This window comes from Anser anser (genome assembly GCF_964211835.1).
Source record: "Anser anser genome assembly, chromosome: 10".
In the NCBI taxonomy this organism is placed as follows: Eukaryota; Metazoa; Chordata; class Aves; order Anseriformes; family Anatidae; genus Anser; species Anser anser.
In genome coordinates, this window is record NC_139730.1 from 6873802 (window position 1) to 6890708 (window position 16907).

Here is a 16907-nt window from a genome sequence, read left to right on the forward strand (position 1 = left end):
CGGGGTAGCAAAAGGTTCCCCGAGCTCCTGGCCCAGCTGGCAGCAGCCCCTCGCTGCTGCCCTGAGGACGCCACTGGTTTTCCAAGCACCTGCTGTAATCAGAGTCCAGCTCGTTTATTCGTCTGGCTGTGGCAGGCTGTCTCCCGGCCAGAGCCATCTCCCAGAAAAGGGAGCAACAGCCCCGGGTCACTGCTAGCAAGCACAGCGAGCTCTGCATACCCATTCTGCAGCTTCTCCCAGCTGTTTTGGTCTGAACATCCCCGTTAGCAAGCAGAGAGCAGGTCTGGGCTACCTGACACTGCTCCGGAGAGGTGCCAGCAGGAAAAACAACGAATCGTCTGTTAGCTGTAACTCGTGACAGCGCGAGCACGGGCTCTACCCTGCAGCAGCTGGGCTGGGCACTGAAGGTTGCGAGGAAGATGCCCAGACACACGACTCCCGGGGTGTGAAACGGGAAAGCTCCACTCCTAAACGTTAAATCCCATTGTCAGCTCTGAGCACAGAAATGAAGCAAAACCTTACATCCAGAGGGATGCGCTTAAACAAAGCCCGTTCTGCCCCACTCCCCATTGCATCCTTCTCAGAGAAGTCACCAGGATATTGCTGAAGAACCAAGGTACACTTTCATAACAAAGACAGAGGTCCTTACCCTTCTTTTGCCTCCGTTGCACACATCGAAAATAACGCATGTAAAGGCAGATGAGGCCAATGCTGCATAGCTAAGCCTCCTCACCAGAAAACTGAGGTAGTAACTTAAGCCTATACATTCATGCAGAAGGTGATAGAAAGATTGCTAAAAGCTATTTCTAAATTCTCAGTCTCATTTACCAACTGACATGCTACACGGGGCAAGTCATTTCTTTGTCTCAGCATGGGAGACGGGACAGAAATCTGGCAGACAATGCAAAGAAATGCTCGGGAAGGGCCTGGATAATGCAAAGCGCAGATCACGCCCCGCAGTTTGGTTTGCAGTGCGTTGTTTCACAGTAGGGTAGAAAACCCCACTTGCATAAGCAGGGAAGGATGTGAATGTACAGACATCCAACGGCGTGCTGGATAAGCTCGGTGCAAACTGTTAAAGAAGAACAAACTTGGGGTTTTTGCTCTACCTGTTGTTCCCAAACCTCAACTCAAACAGAGGTGCTTTTCTGTGAGCTGCTGACGGGTCATTTATTCAAAGTTTGCATTTTGTTTGAGAATGCCAGCATGCCCAGAATAAGAAGCAGCACTGTTTTCCCTGGGTCAGCTAAACAGGGCACACGCAGCTTTTGTTTTTCACCATAACCCTGGATGGGGAGGTACGGCTCACGTTCGGAGGCACAAGTACTCCCAGCCACACGGATGGAAACGGGTTGGGGCTGTATAACTTCATCTCATTCACAGTTGGAGGTTTTCCAGTTAATAAAACGGCCATATGGGGCATTAAAAAACAACACTGAAAACAAAGCATTTCCTTCCTTCGCCACCTCCAGTCTCAAAAATTCCTCCAAAAAATGCCAGCCAAAAAGTAAAACAGCAGACAGCAACACTCCTGCAATTCAAGAATCCCTTTTTTTGTTTTTCCTTACAAGCTTTTTACCCACCACAAGTGTTATCAGCACCTTTGATCAGCGTGCTATAGGCAGGAGACAAATAACGATGGGCTGGAAACAATAATTAGCATCTTCAGCAAACACTGGGATCTCTTTGGGAACAAGGCCCCCAGCAGGCTCGCTTCCCCTCCTGACACCACCCACACCCGCCAACAAATACGCTGCTTATTCACAAAACAAGCTTGCCTTGCAAGAAAACAGAGGCCACGTGCAACCCGTGGCCTAGGAGGAGGCACACAGCAATGCCCTAGAGAATCGCCCCAGGACTGTGATCCAGAAAGGCAACGTTTAGCCCAGATTCTATTTAGACACCTAATTCCCATGGTTAGCGGTTAAAACAAAGAGGCCGAATTTTAATATAAATTAAAGTGCTTTTTGATATGAGGACCCAGGGTTCTGTACGCTTACTGGAAATGGCACATACCGTGGTTTCTCCCATACGGGCTCAGCTCTCACGTTAACTCTCTTTGCTCCAACACACCTCTCCCCATCTAAATATGCTGCTGCTCACCACCACGCTTCTCCCCCATTCCCCTTTCACACTGCCTTTTTCTTGCCTTTGCTCGTGCAGATTTCCCGAACCTTCACCCCATCCTAAGCCACCTGCAATAGATCCCCAGTGCATCGTAGATTCAATTTCAAATTGCCTTCCTGGACTTCAGCGAGCAGCACGGACATCCTCGAGCACATCCTTATCTCGCGCTACGCCTCCTCACCTGCCACCTCCTCCTCCTGCTCCTCCAGCTCACTTCTGGAATTTACTGCCCCTCCAGGGCTAATAAAGCCCAAACTTGCTCATTTTAAGGCACGGAGCAAGTCTCTTCTGTTTACTCAGACTCGGAATACCACAGGACAGCGAGGCTAATTTATTCAGAAAGCTTTGCTCAAGCTGCTGCAGTCACCGCATTACTGGGGCTTGGGGTGTGCTGCGTGTGAGACAAACCCAGAGCTACACCCGGGAGTATTTTATCAATATCAGAGAGCAGCACGGCTTCATCCTCGCTCCCCTTCTTTATCTGAAATTTTCACTTCCACAGGTCTTTTATGCATCAACAAAACCCATTTAAGGCTACATTTTTCACCTAAGGGGATGGCCTGCCCCAATCTTTGCCAGCTGCACCAGCCTGTGCCTCATCTCCCCCCAGGCACCTTCTCACCATTTCAAGGGATTTCCGGAGCACTCCTACCCCTGGTGGGATCTGGCAGCAGGAGGGCAAGGCCAGGGTGATGGCACAACGGCCACCTCTGGCACCGCAAGGTTTTCGACTGGCAGATGCCACTTCCAAAACACCTTCACGCCAGGAGAACAGCTTCACGCCCGCTTCACCACCTTCACAGCCTCAAAGCCAAAATCCTGAGCATCCAGGCAGTTAAAACTGGCATCATAGAAAAGAAACAGGCTTGGAAGAAAAACGCGCAGGCCACAAGCACAAGCAACATTAAAAAGCAACAGCACAAGCCCAGGGCGCATCCCCTGTGCTGGGGGCTCCTGGAAGCACGGTACAGAGCAGCGGGGAGTACGACTGCCCTAAACCCACTTCTCGCTCCCCGTTGCCCTCTCTGCAAAGACAGCCTTGCTCTTCGTTTAACCACCCAGCTCTTGGAGACAAATTAAAAATAGTTTGCCGAGGTGGGGCACGATGGTGCTAACAGACAAGGAGCCAGACCCGTTAACCCCTCTGACACCGAGGAGGAAGGGCACAGGAGCTGCAATGCGCTGCAGGAATGCAGCAAAACGTTTCAGGTGTCAGAGCAAGAGCAGGGCGCTGGAGTCAGAATTCCCCGAGCCCATTCTCACCCTCCCACTAACTCGCTTTATAACCCGGGAGACATTGCTGAAGGAAGAGTATTTGTTTAACCTATGCTTCGTTTGGGTTTTACTGCTGCTTATAAATCAAATCCCTCCGGGATGCTAGGCACCTAACGAGATGCTGTATCCAGTTACAGGACAGGCTGCACTTCCATTTGGTACGTAACTCCCACCAACGCAGGAAGGGAAGCAGGGGCTGGAGAGACAAATATATTTCACCAGCTCAGGTGACAGCGGGGAAACAAAAAGCAAATCCTTCCATACGAGTAGCGATCCTGGTCAGAACAACGCCCACCAAGCACTAACGTGCACTTTCCAGCTGCCTCCGCCGATCAAATAGGAGGCGTATGTCTCCCCACAAACCTCTTACCCCATTACCTGTGGGAACCTCTTCTCACCTTATTGAAGGCCACTGCAAATGGTTCGGTCTCCTGCAGTGCTGCCCCTCGGACAGCCCACAAAGCAGCATGCTTGTCCACGACAAAACAAGTCCCAGAACAGCAAGATTTACGGAGCAGAAACAAAGGCACGCATCGCCACAGAACACCACAGTAAAACATCTTTGCCCGGCAGGGATGTACGCTTGTGTATCAAACACATGGGGGGAAAATAGAGCCCCCCCCGAACCTCACCACATTACATCCTGTTATGAATGAGAAACTTCATCTAGAGGACAAAGCCATCAACGGCCCCAAATAAGAGACGACCCACAGCCGAGGACCAGAGCATCAAACGATGCTCGTGTCTCCTCCGCCTCCGCAGCACGGCCGGGGATGTTTGCAGCTCGCTCCCCACAAGCCACCGCCCCTACGAGTCCCCCCCAGCGCGCAGCTTGTAAGGGTACAGAGGGGAAGCTCTCTCTAACAAGCATTATCCTTTTGATGATTGAATTAAGACATCCATATGTTGTTAGCTGATGGCTAACAAGATACAGGTGGTCTTTCATCACAGGGGTAATTGGTCTCTGCAGCAATGACTAACGCAGGAAAGTTGTCCCAGTTGTCTTTTTTTTTTTTTTTCCCCTTCCTAATATTATTTCTTTTCAACTCTAATAAACAACATCGCTGTCTCGTACAAGCGGTTGCAGCAGGAATGTTTTGTCTAACACTGAAGACAGCAATGTAAAGCAAACTGCAGGGAAAACGCAAGCAGAGGCAGACAGGAAGGAAGAACTGCACAGTGCGTCTTGCTTTCCTACCTGTTTAAACTCTTGGATTTCCCCTGTTGCTTCGATCTGTTGCCTTTGGTCGGGTTCTGCACCTTGTAAGAGTCTTGCCTAGGTGGAGAGAAGTGCTCTGAGGTATTCGTCAGTGACCTGCTGTTAACACCCATCCGAGAAATCACTGAAATCCTCAGGTATTAATTAATAAAGGGCCACATTTGGATAGCCTCCTCTGGACAAAATCGCTATTACTGCAATCAAAAGGGGACTTAGTGAGGGCAGGCTTCCTCTAAGGAGAAGCCAAACACCTCATTAGCAGCCCAGTTAACGAAATGGCTGCACCTTGGCAAAAAGAAATCTGCCAAAAGTTTCCAAGTGCTTTCAAAACAGCAAAATCCAAAGGAGAAATTTAGGGACCAAACCCAAACTCTAAGGCAAAGCCAGAGATTTTCCTCCATGGAAAAAAAAGATCAAAAAAGCCTTGAGCATACTCCCAGGGTGAACCAAACCGTGTAGGTGACAGAGGAACATCATTTTACACCTGTGCTGCACCATTCCCTGCCGGAGCTTCTGGGGTGCAGCTAATGGCCGACTCCACCTTTCCCAGGCTCAGCCTAGGTCCTTTACTCAGCGTTTCGTGACAGCAGAGCTGGTGGGGAAGGGAAGATGCGGCTGATCTGACGGTTGTGAAGTGACCAGTCAGTCAGTGGGCAAACACCTTGGCAGGAGCTTAGAGGCGGCCTTCCTGCCAGCACGGCAAACAGGGTTCCAAAATCAGGAGTCGGATCGTCGGTAGGTTAAATCCCAGCACCAGGCCCCTGGTGACAAACCTGCCAGGTGGGAGGGTTTAGTTCGTCACCGACCCCTGCGTACACGGCCTTGCCTGACTTCCCTGAGCCTGCACCCTACCCCAGGGATGGACTCCCCTTCAACAAGCTCTTCTGACTGGCTTATAACACCACCACAAAGCATTTCCAACATTACTTATATATTTAATACAATCCCCACAATTTGATTTCATCATTTTTCTTCCGGGTCAGTCCATTCAGGGTAACTGGACGACTGTAGCTGATGGGACCGCACCGATGGCTCTGCAGCAGCTCTGCCCCAGAAACATGCACTACTGAGCTGCCTCACGCCTTTGATTCATGTCACAGCTGTTCCTCTGCTGTTAACACCATTAATTTCTAATTAGACAGGTTCGCATACGGAGCCTGACACGTTGCTCAGGCGCCTTTCGGATGTCTCGTGCCAGCTAACGCACACAGCCTTGGGCAGTCTCATCCCAGGTCTGGCCTTCCCTCCCCGCTGTCCCTCCCAGCCCCAGGGAAAGGCTCCTTCCAGCCCTGCTCCCCCAGCAGCTCTGCTGCATTTAGCTGCTGCGCTGGGGAGAGATCACTGCTCGACACGTGTGTGCGCGCCATGGCACTGCCAGACTTAGCAAAACCAAACACTTAGGTTACTCAGATAAGCGCTATCTGGCATGCAAAGGGTGTGAACGCCGGCAGGCCAGGCGCCCAGCTCCAGCCGACCTGCAGCAACCTCCCCCCTTCAAAGGGAAAAAAGAAAAAAGAAAAATGGTTCAGCAAACAAAAATGACACAGTGGCTCTCGGAGCATGTGAAAAAAGCCTATGGAAAGTGACAAGCGACATGGGTCATGGGCAGGCTCATGAGCTCACAAGCAAATTGAGCTTCTGTGAAAGTTTCGAGTTTACTTACACACTTCCGTGAAGCACCTTATCCTGCAAATAACCACACAATAGCTAGCCGTAGGCATGCAGCCATGCAGGCAAGCTTTCCCTGAGGCTCACAAGGCAGCAGACATCACCCAGCGTGACCGAGAGCAGCAGTAACAGTGCTGAGCAAGCTGCCCCGAGCCCCTGCCTGCCCCTCTGTGCAGCAGGGTACGTTTTGTTAAGCCCTGCTGACACCAGGCAGTGCATGTGCGTGTCCGGGTACAAAGGAGAGCAGTATCTGCTTGCAACTTTAAGGCAGTGATTATCTTTTAACACTAGTCCCCCTGCCATTCAGTTCACTGACCTTCTTTTATTGCAAGGTTACCGCGGTACAGCAAAATTCATGGAAGCTGTCTTTTGCTCACTTGGGTGAGGATGAGTAGGATAATCACTTCTGACAAATCCTAAAATACCCTCCATACCAAATTGTTTTGGTAAGAGAACAGGACAATACAAGCCTCAGTATCAGGCAACAAGTAATCACCACTGCTTTGAGACCAGGGCCCTGGTTCATGCTGGCAAAGGGGCAAATTCTGTGCCTTGTCCCACAGCTGTAAGGCATCCCACCTATAGGTTTCACATCTTGAAGCATCTTCTGTGCAATGAGTTGCAGATCCGTCATGTGCCCAGGAGAAGGGCCAAGGCAGACACAAGCTGGCCGGCACCTGCAGCCTCTGATGGCAACACGCAGGATGACATGTTGGCTTTGGCTGATGTTTGTGCCATTAAGGAGGTACAATACGGCCTTCAGTTCTTGACATGGTCAGCTCAGCACCTTCCAATCTATTTAATTAATGTTATGAACTTAGAACTAATACGTACCGTCCTCTGCATGTCTGCCATTGAAATGACAAACAGCTCTCTCCCAGGGCACTGCTTCAAAAAGGCTGCCACAGAAATGATGTACCTCATGAGGCTCTCAGATGATAACTGTTTTAAATACATGACAGAGAAACCAACATGTTCAAAAATTAAATTATTTTTAAAAGACATTGAAATCAGCAAATCCCTCAAGTCAAAAGTCAGCTGTGAAGCAGACAGAGCGCAGAGTAACAGGGGAACAGCTCCCATCCTCAATACGGTCTCACAAATTCATTTGTGTTGGACCCAAGCTTTATTTACTCAACTCTTAACTAAAAAAAAAAAAAAAAAAAAAAAAAAAAAGCTATTAACAGAAGTTTAAGGTAACTGGAGCACTTGCTGTAAAATAACGGAGCCCATAGCAGTTATGACTTTGTGCATATAGACATTGAATTGAATAAACACCGCCTTTCTGAACAGCCTTCCTGCCTGCAGTGGGGAAGGTTATTCCTGTTAATTGATTATTGTTACTGCTCTAAGACACCCTACACACTTGTTTAGGTTTCCATTTAATTTTCCAGGATATTATCACTGCAAAAGGGGCCATGTGTAACCAAGCCAGCCCTGCTGACAAACAGCAAATGAGGACAGAGGTCTCTCCCCAAAGGGGGATAATTTATTATAAGAGGCTGCAGGTTATCAGTGGATCAGTGGGCTAGGCCAGCACAGTTAATAGCGGTATATCCACATGAAGCCGTGCAATTTAAACTGATTGGAGTTAGTCCACAGGGAAGACAACAAGTGAATTTGATGCAAAGACACCTCTCGCTAATGAACAGGCATCACAGCACTCACGTTGGCAACAACTCTCCTTTCAGTGCTGCGTTAATACCTTGTCTTTCTCAGCCCTTTGGAGACTGTGGCAGAAAGGAATGGCTCCCCAAATCATCTGTAGGAGGATGCACTTACCGAACAAAACGATCACAAAATTCTGTCAAATCTGTAGGCTAAAAATACTTCGTACCTATAGAACTGCACACCCCAGCGAGGAGAAAAACAATTCTCTGGAACAAGAGCTCACACTGCAAGCAAACGTGCCCACGTGGAGGTGGACAACCTCACCAAACTTGCAGGTACTTGACGGGCATGCAGAAGGTATACAACAAGCAGGAAATGTCAGCTAAAATCCCCTATGAAAGACATGGGAGAAGTGTGCTCCGAAAGGAAAAGGGCTAAGGAAAGCACAAGGCTTGCTGAGCTTTAACGAGGTGAGCTCGGGAAAGCAGCACCCAGGGGTAATGGGGAGAGGGAATCTGAGGATGAGAAAATATTCTAAAGAACTGGGAAGGGACAAAACAATGCCCATCTCAACACATTTCTGCGGGGAACCAGGGTCCTCACCAGCTTTAAATAGCACCTCTCACGCTGCAGAAACCAAGCTACGTGCAGAACAGAACATGCTTCCAGCATGAAAGCCCGATCATCTGCACAATCTGCTTTCAGCTCCAAAATACTCGTGTTTCCCAGCATTACACGCTGTGTCCCCCAGGAAACAGAATTCTTAGGCTTCAGAATAAATGGGAGACACTTATTCATTATTTTTCTATCATGAAAGGTGCCGTCACTGACTGCTCATTCTACACTCCTCCAAATGGGCTAACTTGCACACAAGGACATCAGACAATGGGGGGGTTGCCCTGTAGATGGTTAAAGTTTCTGCTCTCTGCTTTTTATGGCTTTCTCTTTAATGTCATGGACCATATTTTTATATTTGCTTTTAAAATCGGAAGCCCCCTTTTGTTCTTTTTTTTTCCCTGTAGGTATTTATTGATGAACCCTACCATACGTAACACCAGATACACAGAAGATGAATGGTTTCAAGGTTCACAGCAACTGCTTAGCTTGCCAACACGTGCTTCCTAACAGAAATCTGAGTACTATTTCTTTGTATTGGCACATGCAAAATGTTGACTCAAACTCTGATGATTTCAGCATCTTACGCTGATAACTTGCTATTAACTCACTGCTATAGATACGCTCAGATTTAATTCTTGTCAGTAGCGAAAACGCTCCTGCTTCTCCAAAACACAATGGTTGCTGTCATTTTGACTGACGTAAGCTACCATAAGTGATTTTTCAAATGGACAAATTTATCCCCGGAGACAGCGAGATTCCAACTAGGGCACATTTGTCTTCCTCTGCGGCAAATCTCGAGTTGATGCTTACAGCAAGCCAGAAAGGCACCAGAAGCGAGAGCGAGCACTGCTCTGCAACTGCGGTGGCAAAACCAAAAGCGCTTCCACACGTCTGATGCAAAATAACCCCTGCAAAGGTCAGAGGCAGCAGCGACAGCACTGGGCACTGTCCCCTTTCCTGGGGCTTCAAAGTCCCATCTGGGCAGAACTGGGCACAGAACGCCATCCTGTTGAGTTTGCCTCTTACACCGGGGTCAGCAGTGGGAACAGCCCTAAAATAAGCCCAAATACACACAGTACAGGCCCGACAGAAGCCTGGAAGATGAGGCGAAAGAAAGCAGCTAAAGGGACGCATCCAGCAGAGCCGAGTTCTCTATTTCTCTGTTCCTCCACCCCGCCACGAAGCAGACCAAGACCAGCTGTATTCCCCCGAGCACACCGAGGTCAGGCACTCACCCTTGTGCTGCCAACAGAGGAGCACTCATCGCTCCTCGTCACTCACTCTGGCTCAGACTTGCCCTTTCTGGGACTTCCCTCGAGTCAGTCTTCCTCTTAGAGCCATTTCTGCGGGTTACCAAGACTTCAGTCCTCTGCGTGGGGCACGTGGACATGAAATTAAGCACCGGGACAGCCTGGGAGAACCTGATGAAAGTCCCTGGCACATTAAAGACCAACACAGCATTCTCCTGAACGAGCCAAGCGCCACGCAGCCCGGCACTGCCCCCCTCCAACATCAATATCAATTTCCTCCATCAACAGGAGACAGAATAACAGCGACTTCCTCTCCATAATGCAGCCTTTAATTGTCCCAGATCGAACAGCGGCTCCCCAAGCTATCCGTTGTGCTTTGCAGGGAACCGTGTTCCAGACGAGGCGCAACAGCTTCAGCAGCAAACGGTAAATGCTGCAGGAAGCCCAGAAGGAGCATAAGGAGACTGCCAACAACATTCACCTGCCACGTCCCTGCCCTGGCTCTACCTGAACACGCAAACCGCTGCTGACACCAGCGTGGGCACTCCAGTGACCAGAAACCACTTGCAAGCTCTTGCTCATCCGGGAGGCAGCAAATCCATACAGCTGCTGTCGTTTTTCCCCTGGATCAGCTCCGCGATGCCTCTGATCCCTCTCCCAGTGACAAAGTCTTCATCGATTTCCACAGAACTTCACAAGAGCTAGCAGAAGAGGCACTGAGGAGGGAAATGTCAAGTGAGTCATTAGCGGGTAGAAAAAGGAACTGTGTAGTAAGGAGTCCTCAAAATGCTTTTCCCCCTTTAAAGCCAACAATACCACAAACTGAGGGGATTTTAATATTAGTATAACTGCAGCAACGAGTCCTGCAGCCTGCAGGAGCAAGGAACTCCTCCCCTCGGAGGGGCTGCTTATGCCAAATGCCAGTAAATGCAGGTAGCACTATCCTGCTCAACTGGGAATCTTTGAATTGGAGTCGAGATCTTAAATTCAACAGCAGACAAGGAGAGAAAAGCACCACAACAGAAGACTTCCCCAACTTCAAACAGCTAAGAAAGAAAACTCCTACATTTTCTCATTTTTTTCGATGTTATTGCCAACTTCATGACCTTTGCTCTTGGTTGATCACACTCTTGGTTGCTGAAATGGAAGGGAACGTATTTCCCATCATTAGCAGGAGCAGACGTGGTCCTGCTACCTTCCAAACTCTGTTACAGCACAAATGTGTTTTCTGTTGGACATCCCTTGGCGCGTGCTCGTGTGCATGTATCTTTCTGATTTGATTTGCCCTGAGTTTCCACAGCACAGCCCTTTTCCTAGGGCTGGTTACTACAGCAACAGGATCTGTTTGAGTTTGTTAGCAGGCATCAAAAAACCTCCCGTAACTGCTGTTAGCTCCAGAAACATGAAGCTACATGTCAGCAGCCCGTGCCACAGAGATACCTTCCCGTAGTAGTTCACCCTATCTCTCTAATTATGAAACTCCATCAATCCCCACCTCCTTGGAAGAAGAGCACAAGCCTGAACAGCCTCTGCCTTCAAGGGGTGCACAGCAGAGGGGCACTGCCCATCTCCCGTGTGCATGTCATCGCAGAGAAGCCACAGTGTGCAGGATTTCACAGACTTCAGGGCCATAAATGTATTCTGTTTCACTGATGCTACTGGCTTTCATTACTATTGGAAAGTAAGGTTCCACTTTAAATCCCGTGTAGTAACACATCTGCATTCTTCTTCATAGACACATTTATATTAATACAAAAAAAGTTGTGGTTTCTTTTTTTTTTTTTTGTTACACAGAGCAGTCTTCCTGTATTGTCACTTCCCTGCACGGAGGTGGTATGAGATTATCTGAAGTTACTCCACTGAACTCTTGCACAACTTGGAGGGAAGGAAAAAATGCAGCGCATGGGTTTAGTTCCGTCTAATTCACTGCCTTGGGACAAAAGAGGAATTTTATTGCAGGTGAACAATTACTGGCACTAAGCTGTCAGGTAAGAGACTATTTCTTCCCCCCAGCTACAACGGAGCCCAAACGCAGCCCATCCATACCTGACAGCAGCAATATACTGAAGGCAGCGCGGTCTGGTCAATCTGATCATTTCTTCCCAGCCAAGATGGAGAGCTTGGCCAGACTATTACCACTGTTATTAATTAGTTTCTATCCTGAGGGAACAGCCTATGCCAGATTTGCTCCTAATTTAAACTGAGGGAACTTACCCAAAAACGTTTCATCCGGTCACACACAGAGTAGCCCCTACTGAGTGAGCGTGCTATTATGAGAAAGAAAACTGCTATAAACATAGCCCAGTGACAGTACACACACTGCAGTTATTTCCTCTGTGAAACAGGAGAACGAAGCGGGTAAGCTGCTCAGCCAGCTTTCTGCTAAGGCCACTGAAAATTGCATTGACGACATCGACAAAAATAATCAGTTAAACACAAATCCAAGCACATAATTCTCAAACGGCATCGTAAACTACGGAACTGGACCACCTCTCAAGCACTCACAAACCTGAGGAGACACGTATTTCCACCAGCACCCTCTCCATTTATATTCATTCACAGAGCACATTTTTTCCTATCCATTTTTTCCTGCTAGCTTTTATTTTCACTAACCAAATTGATTGCAGTTTGATGTAAGAATTAATCATCCCCTAGCCAAAAACCTACTTGTGATGGATAGCTCGGGACAGGACTAATATTAAACTTCATTCAATCAGATGACTGGCTGAGTGTGCATACACATGCACTCTTCTGCAACCCACAATTTATATATAGAAGTCCAGATCATGATTTTATGATTATGATACATTCTACCTGTAGAAAGGAACGCTACATGGTTAGAAGCGCGTATCTGAAGGAAAAATCATGAAACTGCACATAGGAAGCAGAAATCATTTTTTTCTGGCTGTATTTTCCCAGCTACAGTTGAGCTGCCAACTTTAAAGAAGATATTTTAGCATACAAGATGAATGTATCTAAGGAACAAAAAGAATCACTCTTCCTAATCTTCCTCTTACGCACCCTCCTTAATCCTGTTCTCAGACATGAAGCATTGCTTCAAAAACGCCCGTGGAACAGCCTGAAAGAAGTTGCTGCTCCTCCATATAGTTATTTATAATAGATAATCTTAGAATCGCTCTTAATTCCAACTCATCATTTATGGCGTTGGCAAAGTTGCCCCAGTGAATTTAGTCTCATTATTCACCTTTGGGTTGTACCGTACCTTGCGTTTTATATATCACCCTGCTCGATCCAGAGGATCCCTAGCACTAACAGAACAAGTGCTTACAGAACAAAGTGAAGGTTAATAACAACCAATAACAGAAATACCAGGATTTTATGGCCAGTTACAGGAAAACACAGACACACTTTGAATACGTAGAAGAACATCTACGCCAGGTAGAAATACATCCAGGAATGCTATACCATGCTATATAGTTAGTTGTTTCAACAGGCCTCTGCGCTATCCCAAGACATTTAAGGCCATTAGAAAGTCAGCGGGACTGCCCAGCTTTGGCCATCCCATAGCTGTGTTCAGTTATGGCTGGGAGCTTGATGAGTGTCTTAGAAAAAAGAACAGCTACCAATGGGACCGTCTGCTTGGCTGATGTTTAAAAGCCAAGTGAGGGATGAAGGCACGAGTGCGCGCAGTTTTTGTTACTAAAAACTCTACTAACTACTGCAGAAGAACACATTAACAGCAGCACAGACTTCACCTCTATTGTGATTTAACGCACTGGAGCCATTTACCTGGTGACAAGTCCTGAACAAAGAAGAATGAGCCAAGCCAGGGAGGATTTTTTTCCCCCAGAGAACAGCTTCACCCACAGCATCCTCTTTAAAACCGTCACAGAGGGTACTGCTGCTGAAACCCATGAGAACTTTCCTGAAATAGTAGAGATGTTTGACCGGGTAACCGAACCCAAATTTCATATCTTAGCCATCTGGAATAATTTTGCAACATGATCACCAGAATCATGAGCTCAACTCTAGGCTCACCAGATCTCAAAATAGACATCACCAGCTTCCGCATCCCGTTTCGTTACAGGGATCACATTTTCTGGGGTCCTACTCCACAACAGGCACTTGCTCGCTGAAATGTGATGGTGGTAGTGCCATGACACGCATCTCTTCTCTGTCTCCTTACACAGCAAGGACTGCTCAGGTGCAGTCAGGTGCTTCAGAAGGGAAAAGGAACCGGGGTGTCTTGGGACAAAAAAGTTATCACCACATATGCTACTTGGAAATTCTTCAGCTAAAACTCAACCGTAAACAAACAATATCAGAATTTAAAGCAATACGGGTACACACAATAAAAGGAGTAATCGTCTTTCTAATTACCCACTAATAATTACCACAGCTGTCAACTCCTACAATAAAGGAACGTATCAGTGTGCTTCCCTGCTGCTTACCAACCACTTCGGTACAGCCCAGTGCTTCGTTACCTTCCCGGGCACAGATGCGCACAGAGAAGAAACGCCAAGGCATCCCTTCCACTGCCGACAAATACGACAAAAGGGACACACCTGCCCTCAAGAAAAACTTTCAGCGAGCAGTTCAGCGAGCCTCACCTATGTACAGAGAGGAATCTTTTCGCCTCACATGGTCGTCAATGTAGGAAACTCCCAGGGGCTGGACGGGGGTAGCACCAATGCCCAGGAGGACCTGTGCTCCGATGAGCAGCAAGTACATCATGTTGGTAGCAGTCCGATTCCTGCAGATAAGGTCCGGGTCTGGTCCCTCATCACTGGTGGACCCGTTGGCAGCGCACACATCCCTCCCTTCGGCTCCCCAGCGTATTTCCCCAGATTCGTATTCATACTGGTGGGTCAGAAATTCAGGCAATGCGGAAAGCAGGGCGCCCAAGGCCATGACTATCCCACCACATCCTATCAAGCGTGGTCTGTGTCCTCGGGCTCCGAAGTAGCTCACGAAAAGGATGAGGGCCAGGTTGCCGATCTCGAAGCTGCTGGCAATGACGCCCACATCAGCACTCTGCAGGTTGAATCGCCGCTCCAAGGTGGTTAAAACACTCACCTACAACAGAGAAACCCAGACAGAGTTACTGAAAGGGAACACAAGCTGCTTTCTGCCCTCCTCGTATGCCCTGCTAAAGCGCAAGTTTCCTCAATTCTCCCTTACAGCCAAAAACCTACAAATCAAGGACATCCAAATCACAGCACAGCAGCAGCTGACCTCCAAGTTCAAACGCAGCCCTGCAGGAAGGTCCTAACACCAAGGGACACTTCACGACCTTCCACTTGTCTGCACACGTGTTCATTTCCAAACTCCTAACGCATCGATATCCACGTACTGGGTGCTTACAGAGCCCTGAGACTCCGTGATCAGCAAGCCTCTCTTAGGACTCCTTTCCATCTGACCATGCAACCTTCATGGTCCTAAAACACCGCCCCACAGCACCAATGCAAAACCGCCCCAAGCCACACATCACGCCAGGCACCTGATCTTCCTCCTGGAAAGAACCGCGGTTATTGAGCAGCAGAAAACCTTGCGGGTACTTGGCTCCCAGGCTAGCACGAGGGCATGAAGTCAGTCAGAGACAGCGACGCACAAATAGGCAATTTGGCTGGCAGAGAAGGCTTCCATTAAAGTATTTAAATAAAACGCCGAGCAAATGGCTTAAACTGTTTGTGAATTGGTTAATGACTTGGATCTTCAATTGCAGAATAGTTTTGAGAAGAGTAGCAAATTAAGATTTACATAGAAGATCTAAATCTACTACAAAGAAAGGAAAATTTAACAAATAGCTGTTATTTAACATGAAAGAGGTACAAGAATAGTCCTCAAATGCTTCACATTGCCGCAGAAAGGAGTGATTTGTTCTTTGTCTTCAAATTGGGCAGCGCAAGCAGTGACAGGCTTAAACTGCAGCAAAGATGAATCAGGTTAAACACAAGGTTGGGGGGAAAACAGCCTTCTGCTGGCGAGGGTTGTCAAACAGGGAAACAGGCTGCCTGGAGAGGCTGCAGAGCTCTTTAAAAAGACCACAGGCCAGCATCTGTCAGGAACAACACAGGTACGACTGATCTCGCCAAAGGGCAGGAAAATGGACCAGCTGCTCTCTTGAGATGTCATCCAGTTTTGATTATTCGGTGCAACGAAACACGACGTGGCTTTTATGCAACAGTCAAGGCACGGATCAAAGCGGGGAGACGAAACGTTGGGTGCCTCGCTCGCTGTCATCCCTGCTCAAGGGAGAAAGCTCAGCACATTCTCCCGTCTATAGCAGTGTCCGTTTTATACAGGAAAATCACAAGAAATTTTTTTGGAAGTGTCACAGAAATGCCAAAAATGTTTACCTTGGATAAAAGACTACCTTGTTTTTCAGGCTGCAAAAGATGAAGATGTTTAAGGTTGTCCTTAAACAGGCAAGTTTCTCTTTTTTTATTTAAAAAAACAAACATACACATAAAAAAAAAACACATTATAAAGACCTCACAGCAGAAGGTAGCCCCTGGATAGAACAAAAATAGCCTCCCACTGGAGGCACTGAAAATCTTTGCTGATAAACCTCACGAAGCAGGAGCCAGCCTGACCGACTTTAAAGTATTCTGACAGCAGCTCTTGTCCGGGGGCAGCTAGCCTCTGCTAGGGGACGCCAGGGCACAGCTTGGACAAAGACAGCCCCAGCACCCACAAAAGGGAAGAACAGAAAGAGCCCACTGCTGCTGCCCTGCACCAGCAAACGCCCCCAAAACCTCAACCTGAGAAGTGTCAGAGTCAGGTCTACAAAACCAGACGGTACTCGTGATTTTTGAAATTCCAGCCTTTGTCCCACACAGGCAGTGGCCATTTTATGCCAGTGCTGTAATCATCCTGGACTGAAGGGCCAAGAGATGAACAAGGCCAAAAAGAAACAAACAAAAACCCTAAAAATCCAGCCCCTGACTGCAGACAATGCAATAATTCTTCCCCCCACCAAACCCAAGTGAAGATGTGTGGGTCTAAAGGAGAGGAGACCGCGGCTCCATCTGAAACGGGGGGTACAGTACCTGTTGGGGCGAAACAGATCTGTGATTCGCCGGGAGAAATGCTGACCCTTTCCCGAGGGCGCAGCACAGCCTGTCCCTGCTCCAGCGACCTCCAGCCAGCAGTGCTTGAGCACAGACGGAACAACG

The 16907-nt window shown here is 48.1% G+C and overlaps 1 protein-coding gene across 2 annotated transcripts in view; it reads right to left on the bottom strand.

The window, feature by feature from the left end:
* The window catches only part of SLCO3A1 (solute carrier organic anion transporter family member 3A1), a 143351-nt gene that overhangs the window by 94361 nt on the left and 32083 nt on the right, over window positions 1-16907 (bottom strand). For both annotated transcript variants that reach the window (XM_083850424.1, XM_083850423.1), the window contains exon 2: window positions 14340-14805. In XM_083850424.1, the coding sequence (XP_083706550.1) occupies window positions 14340-14640 (301 nt within the window). In that variant the 5' untranslated portion in view covers window positions 14641-14805. The remainder of the gene's footprint in view (window positions 1-14339; window positions 14806-16907) is intronic.